At 42.2% G+C, this 9827-nt stretch overlaps 1 protein-coding gene across 1 annotated transcript; it reads right to left on the minus strand.

Annotated features, from left to right (window-relative positions):
• Positions 1 to 69: 69 nt before the first annotated feature.
• On the minus strand, positions 70 to 6300 carry LOC308059179 (uncharacterized protein). Its single transcript, XM_080376153.1, has 2 exons — positions 1518 to 6300; positions 70 to 295 (listed from the first exon to the last, which is right to left on the minus strand). Exon 1 carries the CDS (start codon positions 5532 to 5534, stop codon positions 4623 to 4625), a length of 912 nt encoding a protein of 303 aa, XP_080232279.1. The 5' UTR covers positions 5535 to 6300; the 3' UTR covers positions 70 to 295; positions 1518 to 4622.
• Between the last annotated feature and the right edge of the window lie 3527 nt (positions 6301 to 9827).

Below are 9827 nucleotides of genomic sequence, written 5' to 3' on the forward strand. Positions count from 1 at the left end.
CAGCAGGCAGCCCTGCTGAGAGATGAAGTAAGCAAGGGACTGGGGGAATAAAGTCTCCCAGAAAGTTTTGTGCGTATGTGTGTAAAGGTCAGCACGAGGTGTGTCTGGGATTAGTCTGGCTACCAAAGACTTTGCAGGAAAATTCATGCAACAATCCTGTTCCCGGTTTCACCCCCACTGGAAGGACAGTGATTCTGTTCTGTACTAGTTGTACACACTCATTTTTAATCACTGTCTGCTCGGTGATAAATTATCAACCTATGCTTGTTTTCAGACATCTTTGAAGTGTCAGTCACTGTAAAAAAAAAAAAAAGCAGAAATCTCCTTTCAGAGGTCTCACACCTCCATTAAAGTGCAGAAATTAAATCAGTGTGACTTTCACTTTGGATGTGATTTGGTTTTAATCAATGTAAATCAGCATTAATGCAGTTCTATCACTAGAAGTGGCAGTTAGAGCAATATAAAGTGTCTTTACTTGTATCCACACTAGGAGAGTTGTATTAATTTAATTATAACAGATACATATTTTTTAATTTCGTTAACATAATTGTGATTGTCTGCCTGTACCGATAAGCACACTCACATCTGTTGAATGCAGCATGTAGCTTACACTTTGTTTTTTCATACAATTGGGCTCTCAAATGCAAAAAATCCAGATTTATCCCATGACTCTGATAATCAGAAGTTATGAAAGCATAACAGCATTAAAGCATACGAATGCCAGTGTCTCAATGGTCCTGTTTTCTAAAACAAGCGATATCAAACCTGCAAACAATGGAACACATTTGAGTAAATCATTCCACTGAAATGACTGACCCTACATTTTAAACAAAGAACACAGTGACAGTTTCAAATAAACAGATTATCTGGAGACCCCTATCCTTTGCCTAGAGGCATCTGATTCTTTTAACAGTTTTGATAGCAAACCCCCAGAATTTTAATACTGCATGGAACTCATCCATGAATGATTTTTACATTTATTGATGATCTTAAAATGAAAACTCATTTCACACTTTCTGAAATATTATTTGACGGAGGTTTTATCCAAATGGGCAGTGAAATGGCATTAGAAATTTGTCATCTATCCAAAATCTGGATTTTAGTAGACAAAGAATTCAGGGCACATGTTATGCAATCTTTTATAATCAGTCTTTAAACTCCAAACTTTAAATTTTGTATATATACAGACACACACAAAGTGGAAATGAGTAATTTGTGGAGAAAAATGTTTTATTTTCTTTGTTTTATATAAAAATTATTTAGTTATTTTACATAAAAATAACTTTTTATTTTTAATAAGAGAACCTTTTCCAATAAGATAAATTCTCTTTCCAAAAACAAGCTATCATTTGCATACTTCTGTTTGGAGAGAAAATTTTAAAGGGCTTAGCCTTATTAGCTATGGACAGCATAAAAGGCTATAATTTGAAAAGCAAACGAGTTCAATCAGTTACTACCTTTACATGATTTAAGCTTATTATTGTTGCTCCTGGTAGTGTGCGGTCTGTGAATCTTACCTTCACAGCACTGCCATTTTCAGAGAGGGTCCAATACCCAAGCTCTTCTTAACACTCACAGTTCCTCTCTATTGTTGCTCTTCTAAACAGTCACAATTCCTCTCTAGTGTTGAAGGTTTCCCATCTGAGATGCTAAAAAAAAGAACAGGCTGAGAGGGCTTAGCAATTTAGGAAATGACAAAATTAGTGGTTTGGATGAGGTTGAAATTACATCTGATCTTTTATCCTTCTTTGATGATGGCCAGCTGTCAGAGAACGCCGCATAGAAGATCACTGTGAGCAGAAATTAGGTAACCAAAGGTCTTAGGCTATTAGCAAGCGTAGTTAGAGATTGGCCTAGACCCAGAAGCATGAGGCTTTACCTCTCTTCCAAAGTTTTTGTTAGTATTAGCTATAATAGCTCTGGATAATTGTGCTGCTTGTTTAAGTTTCCAATTCTTCTTTGAGTCTGGCTAAATTCTTGGCCCCAGCAGCACCCTGGTACAACGAGCTCCTCATAGGCTTAATCGAGGTCACCCCAGGATGGTGCTGGGGCAACAAGGGAGGTGTTCAGATGTGGGGTAAGCATGCAGGAGGCTTCATTGCATTTAGGGGGATGATTCGCTGAGGTAAAGTGAAGCGTGAAGTGTTTTGCTGAGTGAAAACTGTACCCAGATCTCCTAGCTCCATGGTGAATTGGCTTCTGTAGACACCATCTGCTGGATGTTCTGGAGGTGGGAGAAGGCCCTCAGGCCTGCCTTGCTCCGTCTTTTTGGAGGACTCTTCCCACATCCTGAACTATGTGTCTGTGCTGGTTTAACTTCGTTATCACCTGAAGGCACCGGGGCAGGGAGGTGTGGATGCGTTGCTCATTTGCAGCTCTGCTGTAGGAGCGGTAAGCACTGTCATGGGGAAAGGTGGATAATTTGGGCTGGTCCTGTCTTAAGTGATCACTGCAAGACTTGTTTGATGATGCCAGCTGATCCCTTCAGGCAATCAACCAGGTGGCTGTGACTCAAGGATCTGCTGCAGGCAGAGGTGTCCAGGGAAGTGCGCATAGACTGGAGTGGATGCAATGCAATCTTACCTGAGACCACAGTTAAGGGCAGCTAATGCAAACCGTATTAGCTTGCATTTGCCACCCACTGGTAGGTAGTTAGCGAGGCTCAGATGACACAGAGTAACTTGTTAAGCTGGGGGAACCAGACGGTGTCTCTGAGCCCTTATTCTGCTGATTCAGGTCCTTCAACAATGTCCAAGCAATAAGAACATGTAAACATGCCACCGATATAGTTGATATCTCAGCATTTAGATTTTGGTTGTCTGTGTCTTCTCTGGTAAAGACATACATTTTAAACTTCATTAAAGGATTGTAAATAATAATTGAAATTCCACATGACTTTATTATAGAATCATAAAATCATAGATTCATCATAGAATCATCATAAAATCAGAACATGGTTTGGGTTGGAAGGGACCTTAGAGAACATCTTGTTCAAACGCCAGATAGGGACACCTTCCACTAGACCAGGTTGCTCAAATCCCCATCCAGCCTGGCCTTGAACATGTCCAACGATGCGGCATCCACAGCTTCTCTGGGACAACCTGTGCCAGTTTCTCACCACCCTCAGAGTGAAGAATTTCTTGGGTTTATATCTAATTTTATATCTACCCTCTTTCCATTTAAAGCCATTCCCTTTTTCCTGTCACTACAGACCCTTGTAGAAAGCCCCTCTCCAGCATCCTTGTCAGCCCCTTTAGGCACTGGCAGCTGCTATAAGGTCTCCTCGGACCCTTCTCTTCTCCAGGCTGAACAACCCCATCTCTCTCAGCCTGTCTTCATAGGAGAGGTGCTCCAGCCTCTGATCATCTTCATGACCCTCCTCTGAACCCACTCCAACAGGTCCATGTGCTTCTTATGTTGAAGGCCCTAGAACTGTACACAGTACTCCAGGTGGCATCTCACGAGAGTGGAGTAAATGGGGAGAATCCCCTCCCTTGACCTGCTGGCCACGCTGCTTTTGATGCAGCCCAGGATACAGTTGGCTTTCTGGGCTGCAAACACACATTGCCAGGTCATGTTGTGCTTCTTGTCAACCAACACCCCCAAGTCCTTCTCCTCAGGGCTGCTCTCAATCTATTCATCCCCCAGCCTGTATTAATACTGGAGATTGCCCCAACCCAGGTGCAGGATCTTGCATGTGGCCTTGCTGAACGTTATGAGTTTCTCATGGGTCCACTCCTTAAGCCTGTCAGCATCCCTCTGGATGGCATCCCTTCCCTCCAGCATGTCAACCATACCACACAGCTTGGTGTTGTCAGCAAATTTGCTGAGGGTGCACTCAGTCTCACTGTCTATGTCACCAACAAAAACATTAAAATAGGGCTGGTCCAAGTCCTGACCCCTGGTGAATCCACTTCTCACTGGTCTCCACTTGGACATTGAGCTGTTGACCACAACTCTTTGAGTGTGACCATCCAGCCAATTCCTTATCCACTGAGCGGTCCATCTGCCAGATCTGCATGTCTCCAATTTAGAGACAAGGGTGTTGTACAGACAGTGTCAAATGCTTTGCACAAGTCCAGGTAGATGACATCAGCTACTTTCCCCTCATCCTTCAATGTTGTAATGCCATCATAGAAGGCCACCAAATTTGTCAGGCATGAATGCCCTTAGTGAAGCCATGTTGGCTGTCACCAATCACCTTCTTATTTTCCATGTTCCTTAGCACAGTTTCCAGGAGGATCTGCTCCATGATCTTTCCAGGCATAGAGGTGAGACTGACCAGCCTGTAGTTACCCAATTCTTCCTCTTTTCCCTTTTTAAAAATGGGGTTATGTTTCCCCTTTTCCAGTCAGTGGGAACTTCACTGGACTGCCACAACTACTCAAATATGATGGATAGAGGCTTAGCCACTTCATCCACCAGTTCCCTCAGGATCCACAGATGCGTCTCATCAGATGCCATGGACCTGTGCACCTTCAGGTTCCTTAGATAGTCTCGGACCTGGTCTCCTCCTACAGTGGGCAATTTTTTATTCTCCCAGTCCCTGCTTCTGCCTTCTGCAACTTGGACAGTGTGGCCGGAGCACTTGCAAGTGAAGACTGAGGCAATAAAGTTGTTGACTACCTCAGCCTTCTCCATATCCTGGGTAACCAGGTCTCCTGTTTCTCCCAGAGAAGGCCCATGTTCTCCCTAGTCTTCCTTTTATCACCTATGTACCTATAGAAGCTTTTCTTGTTACCCTTGATGTCCCTGGCCAGATCTAATTCTATCAAGAGTTTAATTTTCCTAACCTGATCCCTGGCTGCACATACAATTTCTCTGTATTCCTCCCGGGTTATCTGTCCTTGCTTCCACCCCCTGTAGGCTTCCTTTTTGTCTTTGAATTTGCCCAGAAGCTGCTTGTTCATCAATGCAGGCCTTATGCCATTTTTGTTCAGCTTCTTCTTTGTGGGGATGTATTGCTTCTGAGCTTGGAGGGGGTGATCCTTGAACATTAACCAGCTTGTTTGGGCCCCTTGTCCCTCCTGGGCTTTGTCCCGTGGTTCTCTACCAAGCAGATCCCTGAAGAGGCCAAAGTCTGCTCTCCTGAAGTCCAGGGCAGTGAGCTTGCTGTGCGCCCTCCTTGCTGCCCTAAGGATCTTGAACTCCACCATTTCATGGTCACTGCAGCCAAGGCTGCCCTTGAGCTTCCCATTCCCCACCAGCCCCTCCTTGTTGGTGAGAACAAGGTCCAGCATAGCACATGTCCTCATTGGCTCCTCTATCACTTGGAGATGGAAGTTATCCAGGAACCTCCTGGATGGCCTATGCCCTGCTGTGGTGTCCCTCCAACAGATACCGGGGTGGTTGTGGTCCCTCTTGAGGACCAGGGCTTGTGAAGGTGCGGCTCCTCCTACCTGTCTATAGAGGGCCTCATCCTCTTGGTCTTCCTGGTCGGGCACCCTGTAGCAGATCCCCACTGTAATGTCACCCGTCCCTGACCTCCCTTTAACTCGGACCCATAAGCTCTTGGTTGGCTCCTCATTATACATATGTATGCTGTTTTGTTTTTGTATTCCCTGCCTATCCACTATGCTACCTGCCACAATAGTGTCAACTGATGCTCGGCTATCTCTATTTTAATACCTATACTAACATTAATAGAGTATACTAACACTATTTTGATTGGCAGGGATTGATACAAACTCTACACATCTCCATTGTAAATAACACTTAAGGAAATTCCCTCACTTAAGGCATTACAGACCGTGTTGGCCTCAGCATAAAAGTGAAACTCATTTCACAGTGATAATTTGCAGGAATTTGCCACTATTCCTCTGTCATTAGTAAAGATATTTTGCTCTGAGAGAAGTGGTAAAACGAAGATGCAATTACATTTGACAGGAATCGAGGATAGCATAAGTCATAACTGCATCCTGGATTTTATCACTGATCTTTGCACTGCATATACCACAGAAAAGGACATCAATCGTGACTGAGCACCATGGTTGTTACCAACACACCTTTTAAAAATTACAAAGTTGCCTGAGATATTGAAAACACGAGGTCATATTTTTTTGTGCAAGGAAACACATTCAAATTATTAGAAATGTATGTGTTCAAAGCATTGCCATCTAATTACCCAGGGTTTTTACACCACAGCTATAAATGTTATATCTTGTAGCCTTGAATGTCTTGAAGGGATTGGCCTATGCCATCATATTGATCTTACTGAATATAATAGAATATATATGACACTGCAATCCAGAGAAATGCTAAATATAACATCTCTGTGTGTGTATGCAATACATGTATAACCACCCCACCACCACCACCCCCCACCCCCCCGAGAAATTAATGTGATGGATTAGGAGAATTTTTTATGAACTGTCCTGCTTTAAAAAAAGATACAGAACATTGACATTCTACACAGTTTTTTGCCAGACTTCTGTATACCAATTAATCCCTGGGTATGGAATAAATACTAAGCTGTTAGCTACACAGAAGACTTTTCATCTTTTATTAATAGATTGTCTTCTTCACTCCAGTCATAGCATATTCAGTGACTTCATTAAGGGAATGGTCAATCATGACAAGAATAATATCTTACAGACAAATAGATTGTTTTAAGGAAATGGTGCATTTCCCCCAATTTTATTTTCACACTAGAAAGACTTAATTAGTTTGGATTTTTTATTCTTCCATTCCAGCAGTTCTTTTGATTAAGACATTCAGTTAAAAATTACTATTGACTCATCAAACGTACCCATAGTGGAATGGTTATTGACTTGTCAAACATAGCTATGGCTCCTCTTTGATTAAATTATGATCTTCTTAACTTATAATTAACTTAGCAGAAAATACACTTTATCAGGAGAGATCCCTCAAGGAATATCTAAACAAACGTTTATGCAACCAACAGAAGTACCAGTTAGCTTTTATGGTCAGATGTCACGGTTTTGTTCTGAAATGAGTTATAACTCCTGCACTTAATTACTCTCACCCATTAAAAGTTCAGTCTAGACCCTGGCTGAAAGCACTCTATATCAATAACAGAACAATATGGATTTAATGGGCATGCCCAAGTGTTACCTCTTGGGAATTGTGCTCCAGCTGTCCTCCAAAACAAGATCTGGATGGCAGGGATAGTCTATGGTAGTGTCTGTTTTATCTCAAGAACTACAACTTTTGAAAACAGCTAAAAGCTTACAATTACAGCGCTGCTATAAAAGTCTTAAACAGGCACGAGTTACTAGCTGAAGGTACAGTTTTGCCCCCTAGAGCAACGGATCTTTTTCTAGGGTTAGAGATCCCACAAGATCAGATCTCAGGGCAAGAAAGGATTCGGGGCAGAGAAACAGTGAGAACACAGGGAAAGAGATTCCAAACGTTAACAGCCCATGGGTGCATGAACATGTGTTACAGGGGTGAGAGTCTGTGTCTTTTTCATAACAAAAAATCCTTAGTGTGATAAAGGGACCTGGCTTGGCTACTTACTCCACATTCCAATACACCTTCCGTACCCACCAGCCCTGTACAGAAGCCTCAGAGCATCTCAGGTGGTTTTAGTTACCTGCATGAGTGCAGTCAGTGCTAGATGCAAAGGCATGTTTCTATTCCACCACAATCAAAAAAAAAAAAAAGATGTAATTTCCTTTCTCAAGGCTGAACTTTTTTTTTATTATTATTATCATTTTTGTATAGATCCACACAGCTTAATAAAATCCAAGTTAAGGTCTATCCTTTGCAGCCTGCAGCAAAATCTTAGATGGGTTGCAGTGCATTTTACACCAGGTGCATTTGATCAGTCACCTGGGAATACATGAATACAGTGCAACTCAAAAAGCAATAAGAGACAGGCCCAGAATGTCTGCCATGGGTAAAATCTAATAATGGGGGGGTTATAATACTCTGGGAAAAGTAAAATGGGTTGTCCCTGAGGACAGACGGCAACGAAAGCATCATACAGCACGGAATTAGCCTGAAGTGTGCCGGTTCCAAATGAACACCGTTGTGTCTCAGATTCAATAAGCAAGGTGTAAGAGCTCTCACTGAGGTTGTAGGCTGAACCATCACACTCGTTGCAGGCTTGCTGCTCTGGAGCTACCAACAAAAACCTGGACCAAACTGACAGCGCAGCAGTTTTAACCTTCTTTCAGGTACTGTGAGTTATGTGATGAGGATCAAACAGTTACAGTGCTTCAGAGAGGTATGTCTAAATCAAGCTAGAAAATGTCTGTTAATTAAACTGTATTATGCCCTCCCATGAGGGTCCATATGCCATCTTCACAGCAGGAGCTTAGAGACCAGAGACCACTAAAAAAGTGGGTTTCGGGTAAGTCTTTTGTGTACTGTTTTGCATCTGAAAATGATTGTGATCTTTTGCCTCTCCATTCTGTTCCACATCCGTGAAGCATTAGGATCGCTTATTAAAGTATCTAGTCTTTTTACCTGAAAGCTGCTGAAAAGGATTTGTCCTTTTCTTCTCACCATCACCTTTTATAGGCATAGGTAGGGGATTTTTCCTTTTTTTTTCTCTTTAGATTGCCCCTTCTTTTAGGACATCCCTTGCTTTAGGTTACACTTTGTTACCGGTTCTGGGTGTCCGGATGGATTTTCCGCAGGTGTGCTGGGAAATTTGTTACAGTGCCAGCCCTGCTGCCACCAGCATCTGCCTTTCCTACAGCCCACCTCCTGCCAGCCCCCCTGGTTCTTCCACACCCAGACAGTCCCGTTCATTTTCCATTTAGAGCAGTTTTAATACTGTTTTTACAAACCTCTACAATACTAATGGATAAGACAGAACTAACATCAAGTTCTGTTTTTCCAGCCTCTTTAATTAAAAAAGAAAAAAAAAATAATCACCCTCTCAATGTTACAGCTGAGAAATCAGCCCCCAGCAATCAGGAAGATGAAATCACCCCATTTCTACTTCTTTCCTCAGGGCAGCACACATGGAAAACAGACACATTTTGTGAAAAGAAGTATTGCATTGCTTATATTTTATCATCCCACTGATGAGCTTTATGAATTTGATTTGGCCTTTTACTCAATTTCTTGTAATTGATTTTTTTTCTGCCTCAACAACTGGATGTGGTTTCCTGTAGTTATTATCCTGCTGAAATTTAAACCTGTGCATATAATCCCAAGGTTAATTGAGGGCTCAGAAAAGGAGGGAGAAATGTAACTGAGTGACAAAATTCACAGCCTCAGCAGCCTTATTAATATATGAGATTTAGGAGGAAATATTTGTGCAAAGCAACAGTACAGTACAGACTGGACTTAGTCACCCAATTTGCAAATGTTGATCTTTTGGAGTATTCCTATTTGTACCTAAACGCCTACAAGGTGGGGCGAGTGTGTCCCACAACAGGAGCAGGGGTTTAAGTGGGCTCAAGAGATTTCCCAGAACTGTGACGCAGAAGTGGGGCTGGGAGCAAGAAGTGGCACAGTCAGACCAAGAGCAGAGGAGCGAGCCAAAAGTCAGGAGACTTTGGGTATCCCGGGTCCCAGGTGAAGTAATGGCCTCTCAGGGGACACAGCATGTCTGCTTTCAGGAAGATTTGTCTTTTGAGATACTTAGCTTCCTTCAGTCATCAGTGCTAATGAGAGGAAAAATCTTAGGGAATCCCATGTGCAGTACACACCAAAAATCCTATTTATTCTGGCTAAATGCTAAATGGAACAACAGAGGAGGTGATCATTTTATAGTATGTTACTGTCATAAGTGATAAGACTAATAGAAAAGGTAATTAAATGAGGTCTTAAAAAATCCACATGCTGTATATATTATATTTCCTTTGTTAAACATAATCAGAAGGATTCTGTACAGTTAATATTCTTGG

Source organism: Falco punctatus (genome assembly GCF_963210335.1).
Source record: "Falco punctatus genome assembly, chromosome: 2".
NCBI classification, from domain to species: Eukaryota; Metazoa; Chordata; class Aves; order Falconiformes; family Falconidae; genus Falco; species Falco punctatus.